This window comes from Leuresthes tenuis, unplaced genomic scaffold (genome assembly GCF_036924035.1).
Source record: "Leuresthes tenuis unplaced genomic scaffold, fLeuTen1.0.hap1 SCAF_21, whole genome shotgun sequence".
NCBI lineage: Eukaryota > Metazoa > Chordata > Actinopteri > Atheriniformes > Atherinopsidae > Leuresthes > Leuresthes tenuis.
Genome location: NW_027325375.1, coordinates 28426432 through 28448990, shown reverse-complemented (window position 1 = coordinate 28448990; position 22559 = coordinate 28426432). Strand labels below are relative to the sequence as shown.

Here is a 22559-nt window from a genome sequence, read left to right as displayed (position 1 = left end):
GAAATGTCAATATTTTACAGATTTATATCTATAAAAGATTTAGAAGATGTAATTTTGGTACCAACCAGTCAATTGGTTTGCCACTGAGGGAATGACAAATGAAAAATAGCTTATGTTAGCATCCAAAATAAGTTTAATTCCAAAGCAACCCGTGCTTACCTTCCTTCTTAGGGTGGAGGAGGAAACACATATGTTCACAAAGACTTAATACAACATGTCATTTTTCTATTGATAGGTTTCCACAGTTAAAGTCGCATCATTCTTTATGTTTATGTCAGGAATTAAGTACACAGAACCCACAATTTGAAATAAATAAAAAACCACAGGGCCTCACACAGATCTTTTGTCCTTTGGCTAAGGCCTGACAAACTGATTAAAAATATAAATGGATATAGTACACCGGACATAAAGAAGTTTAGCGATTGCTGGCTCATGGTCTAGGTGTGCCTGTTGGTAGTTAACTATGCAGGATCGCTACTGATATTGATCAACAGCACCATCTAGTGTTTATCTCTCACTTCATATGTATGACTGTATGTAAGTGTGTATGACCAGTGATGATCAGTCAGATCTGATGCACTCACTGACTGAATATGAAGGATCTAAACCATCCATTTGAATCCACAGAGTGATATACAGTAACTGTACAGCTGTGGCGTAAAATATCAGAGTTTTTACATTTGCTGAATCATTTTTAAATAAGTAGAACATTTTCTACTTCCAGTGGGAACTATTTCTTAATGCAGCATCATTAAATCCCATTTACTTACTGGATAACAGTCAGCAGATGAGGACTTTAAAACATATCATCGGATAAATTACGTAAAAGTACGATGTTTACGTACTCTGACGTAAAAGAAACTATCAGAGCCAGTATTAAATATAGCTTGATGGAAATTATTCTGCGATACTCATTTAATGGTCTGACATAAAAATAACACCAACAAAGCCCAGTTTGTATTTTACTTCCTCTTAATGCAGACAATAACTGAGCTATATTTGTTTTCTCAAAGAATGCAGTGTGGTATTTTCTAATTGTGGCATTTCTGCTTTTTATTCCCACTTTACTGTTACAGTTTCTGCTTCAATCTCTGATAAACGCGCCCATTGCCACCACTGAAGTTACAGGTGTTTCTAACAGAATCGACAACTCTCTACGTGTCATTAACCTTACAGATCGTCAGCATCTTCACCGACAAAACTGTGTCAAAAGCTCCAGTGACTTTAAAATCCATGACAAAATAAGTAAAATAGGGAGAGTTTATTTTAGGAACATATGAAATAACATTTTCAGAAGCTATAGGCTTCATATATGTGTGAATATGGAATATCTTCAGAACATGATGGAACCGACAGACAAGAACAGATGTACTTAGTTACATTAATCATAATTATAAGTTAACTCTAACTGTTATTGCAGTTTGTGCATCCGTCCATCTATTTTCTATCCCGGCTTATTCCAATTGAAGGAAGGGGGGGAGCTATCACAGCCTATCCCAGCTGTCATTGGGCGAGAGGGAGTCTGGATAGGTTGCCAGGGTCACATAGAGACAAATGAGACAACCACACACCCTCACACTTACACCTAGGGACACTCTTCAGTCACCAATCAATCTTGGACAGTGGGAGGAAGCCGGAGTACCCAGAGAGAAGACCAGTAGCTAGACCTTTGGGGGAGAAGTGCTATCCCATTATTGTCTGATGTATTTCTGTTGTGCAACACACCTGGGTCTTCTTTGCTGGATTTTGTGCTACATGACTGCTGGTAGGCCACTCCAGCACCCGGACGCTTCTACCATGAAGCCACGCTGATGTAACTGATGCAGCTGGAAGTTTAACATCGTGTTGCTGCAGTACGCAATGGGAGCAGATGTTGCTCTAAAACCTGTTTATACCTTTCGGCATTAATGGTGCCTTTCCAGATGTGCAAGTTGCCTGTTGCACTTTGCCTCAGTTCGCTTTTTTAAGCGCCCAGAGAGGACAGCGGTGTATGGCTTCTTCTTTGCATGGTAGAGCTTCAGCTTTAATTCAAAGTCTTTGTTTGTATACACAGCTTTTTGCTGAATCTTTGCCCATATTCCCATCTGAGACTCCTCCTCTCAAAGGTTATTTTCATAGCCAGTCATGCTACTGACCTGTTTCTAATCAACCTGTTTAGTTGAAACTAAATGTCCCTCCAGACATCTCTTTTTAGCACCACTTACTTTTTCAGCCTTTTGTTGCCACCTGTACCAACAGTTTTGAGACGATGATTCAAGATGAGCTCACATTTTTTCAGGAATTTTACGCAGAACCCCAACTTTCTTCGGAAATGTGGTTTTAGGAGTAACCATCTCACCTTTCACTTGCATGAAGAACAGAATGACGTTTGACAGAATACACACAGGCTGATCCGTATTGGCTTGTATAGCTCCAAAACCTTGCTTTATTCATTTGTATGGTATCAACAGATTTTCAGTCATACAGCAAATAACTGATACACACAGTGAGCACTTAAATCATCCGATGTAACCAAAGAAAAACTGAACGCACCAAGTATTTGAAAAGCATTGTGGTTATGAGGCTTACAGAGTATCAGGGTAAAGATAAACAAGGAAGAATTTTAGTCGAGGCACCTGGATATAATTCACAATGCAACATTTTGTGTATCATTATATTAATTTTCTTTTGCCACACTGACTTGGTTGCCTCCAAATAAATACTGTGGACCGTGACTTACAAGATGGTTAAAATATGCATGTGGGCACAGAAGTGTTAAGGTTGTAGGAAATGATATGACATTTACAGGACTCAGACAGGTATAACAAACTGCCCACCTCAGCACCAGAAACAATGAAGATCAGTGCTCCCATTTCTGATTGTCAACCTCTCTTTTGTGCTTTTCACAAGGGGCCGTCGCTACAACTTAAATCATTTCTGACACATGGAAAAATATTTCTGTGATACAAGTCCTTCTCAACTAATTCTTGTCACAGTGTGGGAGAAGGCAGCAGAGCTCCTCAGCCTGAGGAGGGGCCACAGACAGAGCTTGGCATAGCTAAAAACCTGATTCATCACATCCACAAGAAATATCCACATTTATTGTAGCATCTCCACTTCCTGGTCATAAAAGTATAACATTGAGAAACAAAGCTAATTTTTGCTGGGATCACCACATAGACTGTATTTTCTCTTTCCTGAGCAGTACGTCTGATTATATTTGCCTCCACTTATGAACCCTTTATTTTCAGTTTTACATGTCTTTGTTGGAAGCCAAACTCAGTTCTTTTGGTCTTTGGGCTGGAATTCTAACAATGTAGGAAGAAATAAATATTCTTTTCAGCAATTCAGGCCAACAGAATAAAGAGGGCCAAACAGCATATCCTTCAGTCATGCATGAGCATTTCCCTCCAGTTGAAACTGTGATTGGGTCCATGTGTCAGAGGCAAGATGGGTGGGTCAACCAGCTGCCACACCCCTGTGTCTCCCATTTCCTCACAAGCACAAAAACCCAAGTAAGGAATCTGCAAAAGAAAACACAAAAAAATGCTCTTGCTCTCAAACAAGAATAGACAGGAACTGGAAAGGATATCGTAGAAATGAAATAAGCGTTGGAGCCAAAGCAAAGAACTGACCTTGCGGACAACTTGGACAAAGTCCTTGGAGTTTTGGGGGCTGAGGCCTTGTATCTGGCGAGTGCAGGCCTCTAGGGAGGAAGCATGGGCCACAATCAGGACTGTGTTTCCTGTGTGAAAGAGGTAGAGAACTTAAAGACACATTCCACTTGTAACGTTTGCTTATTTTACTGTATGGACTCTGCTGCTGCTAACATGCAGCGCTCAGCTTAGTTAAATACTTTTTCTTGCTTTTTAAATCTGTTTACAAGAAGCATTAAAATGTCTCCACCTTGATAAGAAAGAGGCTGTTTTACCCTGTAAATGCTGCACATGTTTGAAGTTTTGCTAATTTGGGATTAATCTGAAACTTTGGATAAACGGCACGTTCGGAATGATATTTTACCCAGATTTTTGCACTCTGTCAGGATCTCTCGAGTCACTTGGAAGCTCCTGCTGATGTAGGTGTCGTAGGACTCAGACACAGCCAACTTACTGATGGGAATATGAGGTCTGGGGACAAATTGATAGATGCATTAGAAAACATTCTATCATAGCATTCCAGGTAAAAATGCTGCTGTGTACCTGTAGGTTGTGTCCACGCTCAGGTTAGCGGCAGCCAGGTCAGCCGGGGGGATCCAGGCGGGCAAACTTGTGCCTGAAACCCATTTGGTCCATTCAAACAAACCAGGCTCCACTCGGATTTTTGTCTTTCCGTCCTGTTGAAGTCCTGCAAAAAGCAGAGAAAGAAGCTGTCAGAGAGGAAGGAATGTCTGAAATATTTGTATAGCTACTTTTTTTAAATGTTCTCTTACACTGAAATTATGTTGTTCCCTTATGCCCCAACTAATTAAAATTAGAGAGTTTTAAGGTTAAGTTAAAGCGTGTATAGATGGGAAAAGATAGATCTCCTGGAGAACAGAAGAGTTTTTCTTGAATTTATTACACAGTATATCTCGACAAGCCTGAACAACATCGAGGCCAAACTCGTGGTTTCAGGCAACAACTCAGAAGGTCTGTCATTATCAGATAGTAGTAACGATTTCAAATGACCAACCCAGCTGAAGAACCTGATAAGATGCCTGATGCTAACCTGTTGTCAGAACATCCCTGAGGTCACTGAAACCGGCGTCTTACCCTGTAGAATGTGCTGAGCAGTCTGGACGCAGCGAAGAGAAGGAGAGCAGTAAACAAAGTCTATCGTCGTGCTACTTTCCAGCAGGGCTTCACCTGAGAGTGGCCGAAATACAGGTTGATGCCATGGGCGGACATTTTAATCACAATCATCTTACAGTGCTTTAAACATGTGATTCTTAAGTAAACGGAGGTATCTCTGCACTGGGAAACAACATTAAAATAAACTCAGTATGAGAAATACAGACCCACAAGGCGGGCCTGTGTGGAGCCAAACACAGTAATAGGACAATCTTTATCGTAGTCCCGGTGGCCTCCGCTTCTCGCTGGTAGGCTGGACGGCATGTTGAGATTAGAGCGAATGTATCGACCTACACAAAATGAAAGAGAAGCTTTCAGAGGAAGGATAAAACAACGTCAGAAGGGTCTAATGTTGGGCTATTGCGTAGAGCTGTAATCTCCTCTGCATGCCAACCTTTGCAATCAAAGCACTGAGTGACCCAGTGTTTGCCAAACACCACATCCATCCTCTCGCCATGGCGACACACAAACAGTCTCATCTTGGATAGGGAGGCCTGACCACTTGGCCTTGACACCTAAGATTAAGATACAGTTTAAACCTTGAGGCATTAGAGACACTCTCAACTCAAACACCTGCCTAAAGTACACACTAATACGGTAGTTTGTGGTTTAATTTACCTGCATAGGAGGACAGAGGCCAGAAAGGCTGGAAGGATCCATGAAACTGTCCAGTAGACTGTCATTTAGCTGTCCATCGAATAATAACCCACTCACGGTGCTACCAGAGGTAGATGGAGAGGCACAGTTGACAAAGGAGTGAGACCTGGCAATCAGACAAACACAAAGTTACAAAGATTTCCTCAACCATACAATGCAGTTGTGCCACGGCGATTATGTGTACTTACCCATGGACAACCCACGTGTCAGACTCATCAGCACGACTAACGTAGTTCTCAGGCAGCAGGCCAGAGAGCCCCGAGCCCAGCGAAGTGCCGTACACCCAGCCCTCACTGGCAGTGCTCTGCTCCACCGGAGACATGAAGATGAAGTCTCCTTGCAACAACTCGAGCTCATCGTCATTCTGAGGCACATACGGGTACAAGACTTGCAGCGTCTACAGGGGAGGAGACGGTTAGTAGTCATCAAGAGAGTTACCCAGAGTTAAATCAGTGATGGGGAAGCATTTGTTCAGAGGAAGTGTACCTCGTGATTAGCAAAGCGGATATCCCTGGACAAGAGCACGGCCAGCCAGTCACAGCCGGTGGATGCATCCACGTTTTTGGCCAACTTCTCCAAAACTGGAAGGTGACTGGCTTGAAAGTGGTATGCCAAAGTGACATGAAGTTGCTTCTTATGAGGCTCAACATGAACATCTGGATGGAGGAAAAGGAGAAACACAAACACTGTATACTCCCATAGAGATGATTCCTCAAACACAAAACAACAAGACAGAAATAAGTGCAGAATAAAAGTTTCAAACATAATAACAACGCAGAAAGACGTGCATAACGACATAAAACACAAGAAAGATGAAGTGGTTGCACAACAGCATGTTTAAAAACTCCACGATTTGCAATGTCAACGACATAAGATGGAAAAAGACTTTTTTAAAAGAACCTGAAGGTTTCACACCAACAAGAACCTCATCTAACAAGGAGAGGAACACAGGCTCAAAGTGACAAGAGTCAAAGATAGATGGCTCGTATGATGAGGTGGAATCAAAGCTTTTCAGGAGAGGCTTCCAGACAGGCAGAACACGGGAATTATGTGGTGCTTAAATCCCCGTTTATTATCTCTTACACATGTGGTTTTTCAACATGAACACGAAATGTACGTGCTTCTTAAAGGGAGAGTTTTACATTTTGGGAAATATACTTATTCACATTCCTGCTTAGAGAATTGCTAATAATATGTTTTCTATATCTAACGATATAATAAGGGCATCAACTTAGCTTACCACTACTTTTAAGATCCACAAAACACGAGAAAACATGCTGATGATGCCGAAAAGACTCAATTCTGAAACACGTTCACTGGAACAGAAAGGGAGATCTTGAGTAAAGGGATAAAGGAGACTCAAACCTGCTTTGGATGTGGCCTCAGTGGCAAAATCAGAAGCAAAACTCTTCAGAACCTCTGCCATCTGCTCCTCTACAAAGAGGCCAATGAAGGTTGAGGATGTGTAGAGCTCCAGAGAGAGAGGCATGGGTATGCGACCCTTCCAGTTGGTCACGGTGGTCTGAAGAGCGTCAGACAGCGCCTCCACCTTCGCATCAGCACACTGAGGAAAGTGAGGACGACAAAAGTGAAAAATCAGGTCATGACATGAGATGCGCCTATACAAAAACGAGACTAGCTTTTATCTCATTTTGTTTTGGGCACTATGGGGCAGCTGGGTGTGTTCCTGCCAGGTGAGAAGGGCTCTACCACAAAACCTTACAGATCATGACACATTACGCAAATGTTCCTACATTTTGATTTAAAATGATGCAGATAAAGTTAAAACTGCATCTGCTGCAGCAGGTTAAAGAAAAATTCCAAAGAATTCATTTCAAAGAGTCATTCTCAGTCAAATCGCTGATGACTTTGGAAATGATTTAACTGGGAAAGATCATAGCAAGCGTCACACAAATGAATTGATTTGGTGTTTTATAGGTGTTTCTGGGTCACAGATTGGATTATAGTGGGAATGCACAGCAATCTGACCAACTCTGCACCATTATGCCAACATTTAGCCAGTATAGAGGAGTAAAAACGAACTATCATCAACAACTAAACTGTCAGAAGCTTCTGCAGATGATATAATGGCATCAGATGAATGAGTATGACAATCAGCACCATTCTAAACACTCAGCTTTGTGCTAAAGATTTGATTTTATTCAGTCCTGACGGCTTTCTCATGCAGGGGGTTCACCATAAAATACAAAAGCAAAACGGCGACATATTGCACCTACAAAGGGGAAGTTGTGTCACATGTCACAAAACTTGACTGAACCCTTATATATGCTATAATTCCCCTTTTACGTTTACTGGATTGCAAAGACCATAATTGAGATCTGACAGCATTTAACAAAATATGGGATGCATGTTAGCACAATCTAAAATCAAAGGGGGAAACTTGCCATGAAGAACTGGCAGAGGGTGATGTGGGGGAAGATGTTGTGCGCCTTGTTCTTGCCACAGGAAAGGCGGGACTGCCTCCAGAAGTGTGTGAGCTGCTGGAGCAGCGGTCCGCTGGGTCGCAGGTATAACACATACTCTCTGGGCAGAGGGTCATCCAGGAAAGGGTCGTCCAAGTGGGAGAAGAGCCTGGAGCGACCAGGGTGAAGAAAAGGAAGAGACAAGAGGGAGATAAGAAACAGATGAAACTGCTCTCGTTCAGCAGAGGGCAGTGTTGTTGTAACAGAGGCATGAGATGTTAAAGATGAATGACTAAAAGACATTCAGTTTGATTTCCTGTTAAACATTAACTGCCATGAGAGAGAATCTAAGTCAGTGTGTGTACTCACCAGTCACAGGCCGCCTGGACATTTTTGCCTCCTGTCGAAACTAAAGCTTTCAAGCTGCAAAGAGAACCAGAGAGGGAGATCAAAGCAAGTACGAGATTCATGTGGAAGAGACAGCAGAGCTTTACATGACAAAGAACAAAGACCAAACATGCCAAGTGAGCAGTGAAAAGACAAACAAATAATTCACAACAGAGGTTCACTATTCAAACCCGAGTATTGGGAAACGGAGCTCAGAGATACAAATCCCTGTGTTCAGAGCTTACTGGGGCTGAGCTTGATCCATAAGGGTGAGGTTCATGATTAAGTAAGACCACTGTGTAAGGAGAAGGTTTGTCCAGCAAACCAGCTCACAGACGTGCTTAACAACTGATCTCCTCAGCAGCACACACCATCAGACTTAAACCATCAGTGCTGACAGAAGCATTCCAGCCATCATCATTGTTGTTACACATCAGTCTCCTCTTAGAATAGATGCTTGGACTGTCACCTTTTTTTCCCATGCTTCTAATTGTTGAAATGCAAACTTCATCCCTGCAGACTGATGCTTGACTGTTTAGATTTCCTCTGCACATTTAGCTGAGACTGTTCAGTCTTTGCTTCATCAGGTAACTGTACTTCAGGTGCCTTCTGGAGAAATTCTAAGCAGCTGTCATGTTCCTTTTAATCAATAAAGCTTCTGTCTGGCCATTCAAACGCCACGAGGAGCGCCACGAGGATTTTCCTTCTGTTAGCATCTCCCACCTTAATGAAGGAACTCATACTGACCGGTATCACCAAGGTGCTTGGTGTGTGACTACTCTGGGCAGCCTGATTTAGGACTTTTTGTGGCTCCAAACACAATCCACTCCAGATTGATGGAGGCTGCTCTGCCTTTGGATAATTTCACCTCTGCAGAAACGTTCTTGTACGTTTTGCACATGTGTGGCTTGACCTAACCCCTTCCTGAAGGTGAACTGAAATATCTTTCAACCTCATGGCACAGTTTCCTCACTCACACGCACATGACTTGCAGTGAGACCTTTACAGACTTCTTGATTGGGACCAGCGAATTCAATCAGGCAGACTGACTCATTACAAGCTGTCGAAGCATAACAAGCTGGATGGACCAGGCCTCAATCAACAGTGTCTAGACAAGGGATCCGAATGCTTATGTAACGCATTATTTCAAGGAATGTATAAAACATTGTAGAAATATGTGTGAGTAGATTGCTTAGGAAAATAAAAGAATCAGATGAGATGAGTCACAGCAGCACATAAAATAATTGAAAGGGTCTGAAAGCCTTCAGTTGGCCTTGTATGACAGATTAAATATTCCCTCATGTTTTAAAGTTGTGGATATTAGAAAATAACAATTTGCACATTTTATCTGTGTCATTCCATATCTGGAACTTTTTCAACCCTCTTCCCCCTGAAACAAAGGAGAGCTGATTGCAGAATTACTCTTGAGTGCTCAGAATCTAATTAGTGTCTCTTTATATAACCTTGTATTGCAGGCTGCCTCTAAAGGGATGCCACACAGTCTGTGAAAAGCCAGCCTCAGCTTTCACAGGTCCAACACAGAGCATGAAGAAGTCCAATAATTCACCATTTCCACTTCACTTTCAGTTTGTCCAGTTAGGACAAAGTTACACAAATATGCCGGTAAATATCTGGCACACGGTGCCACGAACCTGCGGCTTAATGCATGTGATCAGTTTAGTCACACCACAGCAGAATCATTCTAGTTTCTTTTGTGCATCTGTTATTGCTATATAAGTAACTGTGATGAGCATTTTCTTTCCTGTATTTAACATTTAAAGCTCAACTCTACGCCGTGTGGCTCCGTCTCCTCTCAGCTGAAGTTCTTTGTGCATTATGTGAAAACAAAGCACAGCCACAAGCCAATAAATCACCCATTCACTGCATTAGCTGGCCATAAAACAAAAGCTTACTAAATAATGCCTTTTTTTAAGGAGAAGTCATGTGCTATTCTTTTTTTGTGCCATTTGACTTTATTCACAGCGTGATACAGACATGCTGCAGCATCTCTATGAGTGACGGCGCGTACAGTGTTCATTGTGCCGGTCTACCGTCCAAATTCAATGATCTATTTTTAAATTTGTCCCACTGAGAGGGTCCTAGATACGGCAAAGTCCCCGAACCCTGGGGCGGAGCGCCCTGACAGAGCACAGAGTGCAGGATGGGACCGCCAAGCCTACAGGACGGTCACAGATGGCTTACCACAGATCTACCACAGCATGAACACAGAGACACAGAGAAATAAATACCAGCAACAAAGTCATCTGTTCCACATTCACACTTTACTGTGCGTCTAAATGACCCAGTTACTGCACGCAGAGGGCTTAAAACGCCGAGCCAGTCGTTGGCTACAATCGTCTTATTCTAGGATTCCACCTGGTGCTGCGTGGAGAAGGAAAACACAGATAATTTCAGGAGGCATGACGGGATTTACCCGCAGATGGGACTGAGGCATCACCAAATTAAATCCAGGCTAGAACATTGGATTGCTTGCTTCTTATCTCAGTGGTGCTTTATGCAAGTGACATGAAATAATACAAAGGTCTTACATTGTGTGACTGGGCAAGCTGACGGACATGATGCAGCGCTTGAGTTTAATCTGTCCTTTTTCAGGCTTCTGAAATGACTACAGCCCTGTTCCTGGTATCGATACTAATATGGTGCTAAGCAGCAGACACAGCTCGTGTGGGATTTCCATTTTTAGTCAGAAAGGTGGCACATCGCTCTCTGCGGGGGGTGTAGGCCTATCACAGCTATACGTAATAAATAAAAAAGGCTCAACTTTAGGATAGGAAACAGTGAAAGTGGATAAAACCGTTCAGTCTCTTGTTGCACTTAAAGGCAGTCAGTTGACAGCTTCAATGGCAAAAAGGTTCTGCCTTGAGATACAATCTATCTATTCTTTTATTTCATGTAGCGTCGCACAGAATCTCTTTAAAGGGTTGAAAGATCAAAAGAGCTTCTCCTATACAACAAAATGCTCAAGGTCAGGTGCAAATTAAACAACATAAAAGTCATGTCAGCCGGAGACACTGAACGACATGTCGGGGGGGCATTTGTGTGCAGTTCTTCAGTGTTCAGAGCTGCTGCAGAGGTGCATCTCCATGGAGGGTCAGGCAGACCTCGACCACAGACTGCGTGCACTGCATCCTGTCACACAGCTGAGATATAAATGTACAGCTGGTTAAGCCATTCTCTTTCCCGCTGCTCTGAGGCGCAGAAGACATCAAAGCAATGTGCATCCATTATGCGTGCATAATTATGCACAGACAAAAACAAAAAGGAGGTCATTGAATCTATGAGCTGAACGCTCAGAAATCTGCGACATTACAGACGAGAATCTTCCAAAGTGCACAACAGATAACTAATGAATGAGGAGACCGCGGCTAATGTACGCAAAAGGTTGAATATGAAAGATTAATATTAAGCTTCATGTCTGCAGTAAGGCAGCCATGCTGTAACAATTGATGACTCTGAATCTAGGCCACAAAAAGAATGGGAGCCGTCCAAAGCGATGTCTTTCTGTTGTTACACTGACAACCTTTCCTGATGTTTATTACCCCAAAGTTCCACTGAGTCTCATTTACATTAAACTTTAAAGTGGAAAATATGTATCATTATAGCAGTTCCAAAACAACCTACGCCTCAGGAGAATTATGACTATCACCAGTTCCTTTACCCTGCAGTATGTGGAAAGAAGAGCTTCAACAAGAGCTAAAAAAACACCTCGATGCCAGACAGGAGCTCTGATGATGCCTTCTTAACGTGGTGCTCTGTAAAATATTTAAAAAGAAGCTTTCTGCCAAGCTCAGCTCAATGTGGAATACTTTAGCCTGATTCAATAGTATGTCTGAGAATCTATAGAATATCAGAACTGGTAGAACTCAACTAGGTCAGAAATAGTTAACCAATAGTTAACCATTCACTCGTGGTGACTGACGCTGTGAATATTGAACGGGCCTCGGTGCTTGCATGCCTGTGCTGATCATAGCTTGTTGTTTGTAATTCACACTGAAGCTGACTTTATACATTACAAGAGGAACATAGCGTAGTAGCACTGACTTCTAACTCTGCAAGGAGCACAAAGGGGCCACCAGTTTCCTTCCTGCTTCAACAGAACACTGAATTTGCTGTTTAAACAACCCACCTTTCCTTTAAGAACTTCAGTTCCATGCAAAACTCAATAGTTACAGCATAGAAACAGTGTTCATAGCTAAGCTGCTTTGTTCCCACCACCATGCTCATGCATTGCTTTGTTTCATTGAGTTCTCTTGTTGTGATCACATTTTATTTTTGTTCTATTGACTTTCCCACACTGATGTTGTCCTGCTTCACACAGAAGGACTGCATACATGTGTACAGTCGGACATGAAGCCAGTGCAAAAGGGCCTTAAGATTAATGCCACCAGCAGTTAGGCACTGGCTCCAACACATCTCTGGTTCCAACAGACTCCATAGATTCCCTCCTTCTGATCGATGTGCTGCTGGTTCTTCTGAAAATAATTTGTCTTCAAAGAAACAACTTTTGTCCAATCCGCTTTCAGGAATCACTTCTCAGTTCCACCTTCTTGTCCAATTGAAATCACTTCGAGCTCGAGAAAGAGACAACCAAAAGCTGAAAGCTTCAAAACAGCTGTCCACAAACCAAAGAGTCCAAGCCAGAGTGGCACCACAGAGGGTTCGTCCGTTCTGCTACATACAGTGTGTGTGTTCAGCACCCTCTTTGGCTTCTAATCTGCCACCAGTTAACTCAGATCTTACACACGTGCTGTTGAATTCCTCTGAAACAGAACTTCAGTCATTCAGAATATCAAACGGGTTTAAACTTACTGGTAATTCAGATGCTATCAAACAATGACCAACTAAATTATCCATGAGAGCTTCAAACTGATAACACAGCACAATAAGACCAGAGTTCTCAGCTTTCAACATTATGCTGCAAAATCAGCTGTTTCTGAGCTGAAGGACATCGAACCTCCGAAGAGTACCGCAGGAAGTGTGCAAACAGACTAATGCTTCAACACTACTGTGTAGTGACTACAGAAAAACCCATAACAGTCCAACTCCAATTCAGTCTCAACCAAATAATCAATCATTTGGGAACACTACTTTCAAATAGAAGGAAATGCATTCACATTATTCACTATATTTGTAAAGCCCACAGCGAATCAGTCCATGGTGAAAGTTTGTTTAAAACACATTATAAATATTGGAAAATACCCTTTTAAACGCACATCATTTCCATTATATGGAAGCTGTTTAATGAATGACGTCTGAACTGTCTGCTTGAACGTTTGCACCGAGTAAATAAAAGTAACTAAAAACATGCATCCTGCTACGTTCAAACCTTAAATCGAACAGGAAGACGTCTAGCTATAACTGAGGTGTCGAACAAAAAGGAAGTTGCTGTGCAACACCACACATCTATAAAGGTGGAATGGATGCTTGCACTGTCTCAGTTTGCCTCGCACAAGTTCAGGACTCGTATCGACAAATAAAACCCAGATCTTATCGGATCAAATATCAGCGGGATGCGCTGCACGGGTCCTGCTGGAGGCCCCACCCTGCAACACACACAAATCTTAGTGGGGGACCGAATTTTCATGATTCAACTGTGTTCCATCTGCTTCCCTACTGCCGAAACAAGTCCTGGACAAACTGCATCCAACATCTGGTTTGTTCCCAGCAAGAACTGAGCAAGTTATTTATAAACGGCATTCCCCCGTTCAAAGCTGAATGAAGATTAAAAAGATTGGGGAATGTGAAGTAGAAAACTGCCTGGAATAAGAATAAGTTCAAAGAAAGAAGCTAGTGACTGTGACCGTTATTAGATGAGGCCTTTTATTCCATTTAGGCATCCGTTCCTGTTTAAGTCTCTATTAGAAACAGCCTTTCAGTCACCCACATATGGCTGTGTGTTCAGTTCCTGTTTCCACAGTTGACCCCACTACAGATCAAATGTTCTGGCTGGCTTTTGCAAGTTTAGCGTGTTTGGCTTTTCACATATGCAAACATTCTCTGGACTGTTTATTACATCAAACTCGGACATTTTCCAGCCTGTCAGACTAACTAGATGTGGCAGCCTTGACTACATAAACATGCTTTTCATGGCGGTATATTAGCCATGAAAGCAGAAAAAAACCTGATAAATTAGCAAACAAACACACACAAATATATACAAATGCTAAAACACTTGCAGCAAGATGCTCCCAAGAGCCCCTCCCTGACTCGGCTGTACGGGCGAAGCAACATTTCCTGTTTACAACCAAATGACAAACACACATCTCAAACCACTTATCACACCAGCGAGAGCACTGCTGCTGCCTGACACTCAGCTGCACCCAAAGGAGAGTCCCATCAGCTGAGGGAACACTCTCCACTTTGACCAGCGATGCTGGCACCTGTTGACCCAGTGGTGAACAAAACTCCAGACATGATCGGAACTCTTTCAGCGACTGAGCGCTCCAGGTTGCAAAAAAGGAAAGTTTGGACCCAGATTGTGGCAGATAACATTTGAAGTGTTTACAGATCTGTTAAAAAGATTTTAGATGATTAGACTTTGGCATCCTGACAGCTCAGAGCCTTCTTTCAATAGGTAAATATGAAAAGGAGTCATTTATAAAGATAAGATGAAACACATATGCACTCACTTAAGCTGGAAGTCAGTCAGGTTAGTTGTGCTTTAGCACTAAAAGATGAGCTTGTCACTGTTCCTGTTCAAGGTACTTAAAAAAAACACCTGCCATCAACTCTAAGGGCAGAAAAGAACACGTTCCAAACAAACTGTAGAGTTAGAAAGCTGAGGTTTTATAGGGAGTCTGTTTATTGCAATAAAACCATCTTCAAGTTTCTTCTTTGTCATCAGATTTAGTGAGATTTCATCTCCCTTGTGTGACGTAATTTCCCCAAAATGAATACGTGAATCAACCCGAATAAATCCTTTTATCAGCAGCCATAAGAGAACTTTGTTGGATGCCCTTCACCTACAAAGCAAATCTGAAACTATCTCATGAAAAGCTGCAGAATAGAGGTGTGAATCAGACACGTTTCCATTGACTGCTTTAAACTCGGCTGCGTGGTGTCGCCAGAGGGGCGGAACAGGTTCAGCTGGCGGATGTAAGCAAAGCTCTTATCTCCAGGAGAAAACTAGCAAACAGGTACTGCGGTAGACATTCACACGGTGGAAATGGAAAGGATCAGTTTCCTCTTTGAGAAGCTCTGGAATATTAAAACATCGGAGATGACGGCAGCGTGCGTCAGATCGTAAACAGCTCGCGTGACGGCATTTTAATCAACACGTCATTAACAGGTCAGACCCAGTTTTCTAAGGTAGTTTCCCTTCCTCCTAACATGCACCAAGTCTTCAAAACACACAAACATCTCAAGTGAGCGCAAACGTGGGTTTTTTTGGTCGTCATGGAGACGAACGAGACAACAACTGTTTTCTGCTGTTCACCTTCTGTTATTTACATCTTTGTAAATGTGCATCAGAAGTCAACAGCTAGTTAATGCTGTGGTTTTACACTAAAAACAAAGACAGACTAAACGTTTTAATGAGAATTAAGCTGCAATAAGACAAACAAGCTGCCGCAGGTCAACCCTACTGGCAGAAAGCAAACATGGGACGTCATGAATATGCAAACCGGTGGATGACGTCATCCAGCATCATTTACCGACTTGTCGAGCAGGCTTTCGCTACTTTTGATTGAAAGTAGTTGGCAACATTTTAAGTACTCATTTGCACTTTGAACAGAGCCAGACTAGCTGCTCAGCCATGCTTAGATGTATTCGTGCTAAAGTGTGCCAAAGTGTTTCTGGTAATAACCTCATATGAAGCTTCCAAACAGATCAACCCACGCTTTCGTGTAGGGTCAGCAGATTCACTAACAAGGCCAACATCTGTGTCATACACTCATAAACCTTTTTCCAGCTGACAAGGCAGCATCTTAGTGCCACATCTCTAACAAAGCCAGCTGTGTACAGCCTGATGTCTTCTCTTTTCACTTCATTATCTATGAACAAGAGAGATCTGAAGTCCGTGAGGTCAGACAGGGCAAGTCCGAGCTTGACACCAGTACAGTAGTGACCCTTAAAGTAGTGACCACTGAAGGACGTTGATGATAGCAGTCACTGGGTTATTGTGTCCAATAGAAATGTTGTAAAACCTACAATGTAGCGCACTGTTTGACAGTTATTTTTAACACTGCCTGTCATCAGTGAAACAAGTCAAAGTGCGATGAGCCAATGATTCGGCATGAATACGCTACACGAGGCACGGAGCCAAAACCATGATGCATCACAGTCCCAGGACCAGTCATACAAGCCAGAGGAAACAGCGAGTGTGGTAGCCATGGCTGGATGACAGGTCTGCACGTCAGGGCTGCTTTTTCTGGTGAGGGTGGAAACTCACCTTAAAACTAAAAAAAGTGAAATGTGAAGAGGGTAAGCGAGTGACGCAGTCTTTAAAAATGATTGAAATGGCAGAATGAAGAATGCAGCATTTCTGTGAAGAGAAAAATCACCAAATCGTCAGCATTAAGCATTAATTGAATCTGCTTCAGCCTCTCTCAAACTACCATCTCAACAGACTGCTCTGTAAAGGTCACAAGCCACTTCCGGAAATGAGCAACTTCCTCTTGGCTGTCTTGAATACAAGCCTGGAGTTTGTTCTTGCTGCATGCACTGGCACCAGCCCGTCACGTGTATGCAAAAGTTCAGTTTTCTTATTATTCTGTGTAGGCTTCACCAAAAACTGCATGTGAAGCTCACTAAATGTCTTTTGCATGTCCCACATCAGTGAAGTTCTGGGTACGGTGGAGGTTATGAAACCTTCGTCGGTAGGGGAAGAGACTACTACAGTCAGCAGCCACACCGACTTCCCCTTAAACTCACAAAAGGCTTCACAGGCAGACATGGTGGAAAAGAAATGCGAGTTTGACGTATGCAATCTTATCTAAAGCGTTACATCTCAGTAACCACAGTGGCTCTGATGCCTTTGCCTGAGAAGCACGATGGAACATATGGCAGGGGGGTAGAGGCAATTCTAGTTGTATCTATTACAACAACAGCTATCACAAAGAGTTTGTAATTATAACATTAAGAGGCTCAACAGTTATATGACAAGGGTGCAGAGATCAGCTGCTCATTAGGTCGTCTCGTTGCTCTTTGAGTGAAGATATAAATGTTGAAAAGGCACTGAATCGACACCTAAACGTCTATAACTTTCACTTTTACACACTGGTTGGATGTCGACTCTCTCAGTGGAAATATACGTGGGACCTCTGAGAGAGAATCTATATTCTTAGTTTGAAAATAAACTCTCAGCTTCTTATGGATAGAATGGAGCTCCCTGACCAAAGTGTACTGCACAATGGCTCCAATCTAAAATGATCTGTTTTAAGCCGTTTATATTTTGGTACCTCCATATAGAAAACAACAGCATCAGTCATCTTTCATTTCTCTCCTATATCTCTGCAGTTATCATTATAATTTTCTTATCAACTTCCTCTTTCACTCACTCACAGTTGCCACATTATTTCTCGGACTTGCTGAACAAAATAAACCTGTTGCCATAAGTCTGTGTTCCTTTTTTGTGCTCTAGTGCAGCGTCATGCTTCATGCATGGCTGACATGACAAAAGCCGCCTGGTCATTTTGATTTTACGACGTTTCTCACAGCTTAGTCAGTTTTTAACATCAGTTTTACACATTTAAAACTGCACAGACACACAGGGTTTGTACCCGTCTGAGCTCACACATTCACTAAAAGCAACAAAAAAAGTTATTAGCCAGTTCAGTCTAATTTCTGCGAGGAGCACAAGATAAACAGCCAAGCACTGATCTTTCTGGGACTTTAAATCCTGATGAAAAGTGGTATAAGGAAGCAATATGCAACAACACATCGTTTGGAGGCAAAAAACTGATTATCATGAAATAGGACAAGGCTCAGAGGTGTGAAGGGACTGGCAGCGGGGACCGACCTAAAAATTCTCACAGTAATTGGAGTGTGCACCTCAAAGCAGGAGGGGGCTCAGTGAAGCGTTAAAAGAAGGCCCAGGGATGGACAAGAGACACTTTGATGATACTCTGACTGTGTTACTGCAGCATCTTTGGCGTTTTAGCAGGCTTGTACTTTCACATCCACAGCAACACATACTTTGGAGTGAAGAGCGGCAAACTACAGAGGTAACCTGACAAAAGTCTGCGGTGTCGCTTTTTCAGTCGGATCAGTTTCCTGTGCTGCTTCTGACCATCAGCGCAGAGAGAGAGAGAGACCACTGTCCATCCAGCTCCTATCTGATTACTTTAGTCAATTCCTGGATGAGTCAGCAGAAAAATCCCCCTCAGTTAAAATAGAAGAGCCATTTGTGTGTGTGTGTGTGTGTGTGTGTGTGTGTGTGTGTGTGTGTGTGTGTGTGTGTGTGTGTGTGTGTGTGTGTGTGTGTGTGTGTGTGTGTGTGTGTGTGTGTGTGTGTGTGATCCGTGCTTCCTTGTGCCTGAAAACAAGCCCTAAAACATAAAGGAGCTTTTGTTTCCTGAAGCAAAAACTAAACGCTTTCACCCGCTGTCCCTTCCCAAAGAAATATAGGAGGGAGTCCAACAGCAAAACCTGACATATCAGATATGCTTTGTGATCATTTGCATTCACGTGGTTGTGTCTGAGCAGGAGGAGAAATGTGTCTGTGGAACCCAGGAACTGGACACAATGTTTGTCTGAATGTCTCTACGATCGACCGCTCCCAAGTTTGACCATTTTTCATGTAAAAATCCTGTTATCTGTTGTACTGTTTCATAAAATGACACGTAAAGTATTGTCTTTTCATCTTTCATCATTGACGTACATGACGGCTGTGCTACCAGTCGAAGCAGATATAGGAGCAGAGCAGGAAAACCTCCAATTCTTCCTGCTTTTGTCTCAGTTTTGAATCTTATTTTTCCATAAATCAGACATCAGAATAGCCCTGAGAGAAGTGCACGTACATGTTTGTACTTCACAACAATTGGTCACTGTAATGACACTAAATCATCTGAAAATATCAAAATGGATAAGGTTGCCCTGTGAACAGATGCCAGTCTGCAGATATAACCTGATCCCACTCACTTTGTCTGCAGTGGTTCAATAAGCAGCAGCGGAGGGGGCTAAAGTCTAAGCTTTCAAAGCCTGGATGACCTCAGTTGGTGTCAAAGAGGATAAAAGGACTGAGATACTTAGATATTATAAAAAGGCTCGGAGTACTGTATCTGTCTGGTTAAAAGAGAAAAGGCTGTTTTTACCCCTCTCATTGTTCAGTTTCCACCCCTTGTTTTACAAGGTAACATTTAGAGCTGGATCACAGAGATTACTGCCACGGCGAACAATAGAGAATCATTTCAGATTTCTTTTGATATGTGGGTAAAGCTACACGTACAAAAAGGCCTTTGTCTGAGAGGAGATTGCCAAAATCATCAGGCTTAATATATTATGTGGGAGTCGCTGACAGGACGGTGAGCGGGGACATTGTGATTATGGCAGAGTTTGCACAAAAGTGAGCTGCTCAGAACTGAAGATTTGGGATTCAAGTGGACATCACAAAGAAAGTGGTCACCAAACTGTTTTTAACCCAGAGAGCACCAACACAAGAAGAACGCAGACTACAGTCATCATTTCATGTATTACATAATCCATAGACTACAATCAAGGGCCAATACTGCTTGTTTCCTGGCAACTCCATCGCTTGCAGATGAATGAAAAGAAGAATTGAGAGGCTCAACAGGGAAATGCCCACAAGATCAGGCTTTCATTGAAAACCGAGGAGAGACAGTGAGTGGAACGCCTGCCTCAGACAGCAGCATTTCCAGGATTGTTCCCCAGCGGGGGAAAAAAGTCCAAACGTGTGGCTGACATGTTTGTTTTCTGAGCACATATTGTGGGTAATATCTACTTTTATTCATCACTTATTCTTACTTTGTGGAATATATCCTCCAGCACTGTAGTAGCAATCAAGAAAAAAGCAACAATCATGAAACAACTTGATGAGTATCCACAAAAATACAGCTTGGCATTAAAGTAGATTTGAGACTATCCCAAATTGCGTGTGAGTCACATAAAATCCTAAAGCCAAACCCTGCTGTGATGCAAGCAGAGCACTGTGGAGTCAAGATCAAACACATCAGTTTAAAAGGAGCCATCTGAAAAGGTCCCACAGGCTACGACAAGAAGTAACAACAGCATCAGCTGCAGAGATGCTTCTGATCAGCTGCTGATGCTGCAGCTGAAACACAGAGATGTAGATAAAGGAAACTTTTGACCAGGAGGGAACACGTACTGGATGCTGCTGGTTCAGCCCAGTTATAATAGTGTGTGTGTGTGTGTGTGTGTGTGTGTGTGTTGGGACAAAGCAGCGGTGCACTCACGCCCTGGTCTTGGGGAAGCCCATGGACAGCAGCACGTCCAGAGTGGACCCATGTTTGATGGTGTTCGGTCGGCTCTGGCGCTGCCTCCGCGGTGTCACTTTGGCATACAGTTCCTCTTTCGCTGCCATAACTCACTGCTCCATCGGTATGTCAGGTCCACGGCTCCTTTGATGTATTTTAATTTATCGGAAAATAGAAGTCATATATATATCTATATATATCTATATATATATATGACTTCTATTTCACATATATATATATACAATATATATATATATATATACTAAAATATACAAAAAGAGGAAGGATGGAAGCAGAAAGCTATTTAAACCGGGGTGACTTTGTGTAGACGGAAGCGCGTAGAAATAACGAAACCCGAGGAAGAAAGCATGTTTTGGGTCTGAGCTGGAAAGAGCTGCCTCCTGCTCCTAGCGGCTCGCTCATGAAGTCAAGACCGTCAGCAGGGGGCTCAGCCATGGGAAGTCACTTCTGCTCCCTCAGCCTGTCCCCGACAGAGGTGAGAATATCTTGTTGTCGCCTGTTCCTCACTTCCGGTTGTCTGGATAAAGTATCAGATGCAACAGCAGGAGCTTCTTCACAAAACGATGCCTTGTTTATGAATGGACTCACACCGAGCGGAGGTTTTCAGCCTGTAAAAGGTTGCGGCTCCAACTGCGCGCGACCCTCTTCAGTTAAAGGGACAGTGCACCGTTTGTGAGAGGACGGGAAATCTGGGCGGCCTTTAAACCGAGTAACTGTGAATCGGAAATGAACACATACTCCTCCCTGTGAGACGTACTGTAATAGCACATGGGCAATTACACAGTAAGGTTACTCGCGTCAGTGCGATGAAAATTCCCTTGGCAAAAGTTTATCCTACTTCCTGTATGCGAAAGAGGATGTATATACTTCCCGCATGCGCAGTGCAGTCAGAGGAGAGCAGCACGCCATCATCAGTTGCCATGGCAGCCAAGTGACATTATCGTAGTATATATTATAGAAAACTTATGATTCTAATCTCGATCCGATTGAATGACTTACGTATTCTTAAAATAGAAGCGAATTAAATTTCCAAATTCAACCGAAGCTATAAAAAAGTCTTTATTTACATAAATACATTCCTTTTTTATTAAAGTATCACATGAAACGAACATCGTGGAAGAAAAAATCGGTCTTAAACCGGCAAAAAGCAAAATCCCATCAAGTTCGAGGTCAAGATTGTGTTTATTAGTTGGTATACGTATATGTTATTTTGAAATGTATCTGTGGAGACATGAACTGGTACAGTTTCCTTTTTCCGGGTGAGGGGGCTTTTCTTAACCGGTGCCGCTCCAACGAGGTCTTTGAATCGCTCTTAGTCTGACCCCTCCCCTGACCAATTTGCCATGGGAGACCCTACCAGTTGCTAATGCCCCAGGCAACACAGCTCTCAGGATCATGGGGATATTCAAACCCCTCCACCACATTAAAGTGGCGATTCTACAGAGAGGGTAAATTAAATATGAAATCCACAGGGTTAGGAAACAGCCTGATAAGGTGGGGGTGTCAGGTCAAAAGACAGTGGATTTAAATCCCCATATTTCAGGAAATTAAATTAATTAAACTACATTAATTAGGTTTAGCAATTTCCCCAGCTTATAGAAATGTGTGCTGTGGCCAGCTGCAAGCTGTATTCAAAGCATCCTCTTCTGTCAGTTTATGATTAGTCAGTGGAAGCTTCTATGCTGTATGAGCATGTAGATGTGGGGCAGGCCCTGAAAGTTGCTGTTCATTTCCAAAGCATTTGCTGATACATGTTTATTTGTGGACTTCTTGCACTTCTGCAGATTACTCCCATGTACTTGTAAGCATATCAAGACTTTTAAAAAAATGCAGTATTCAGGAAGTAGAGA

At 42.6% G+C, this 22559-nt stretch overlaps 1 protein-coding gene across 1 annotated transcript; it reads right to left on the bottom strand.

The window, feature by feature from the left end:
• Nucleotides 1-2394: 2394 nt before the first annotated feature.
• On the bottom strand, nucleotides 2395-20924 carry ubash3ba (ubiquitin associated and SH3 domain containing Ba). Its single transcript, XM_072374610.1, has 14 exons — nucleotides 20668-20924; nucleotides 8258-8311; nucleotides 7871-8057; nucleotides 6831-7029; nucleotides 5952-6121; nucleotides 5654-5862; nucleotides 5427-5571; nucleotides 5203-5323; nucleotides 4976-5098; nucleotides 4731-4823; nucleotides 4179-4323; nucleotides 4000-4106; nucleotides 3615-3724; nucleotides 2395-3503 (listed from the first exon to the last, which is right to left on the bottom strand). Exons 1-14 carry the CDS (start codon nucleotides 20793-20795, stop codon nucleotides 3366-3368), a joined length of 1929 nt encoding a protein of 642 aa, XP_072230711.1. The 5' UTR covers nucleotides 20796-20924; the 3' UTR covers nucleotides 2395-3365.
• Nucleotides 20925-22559: the final 1635 nt, after the last annotated feature.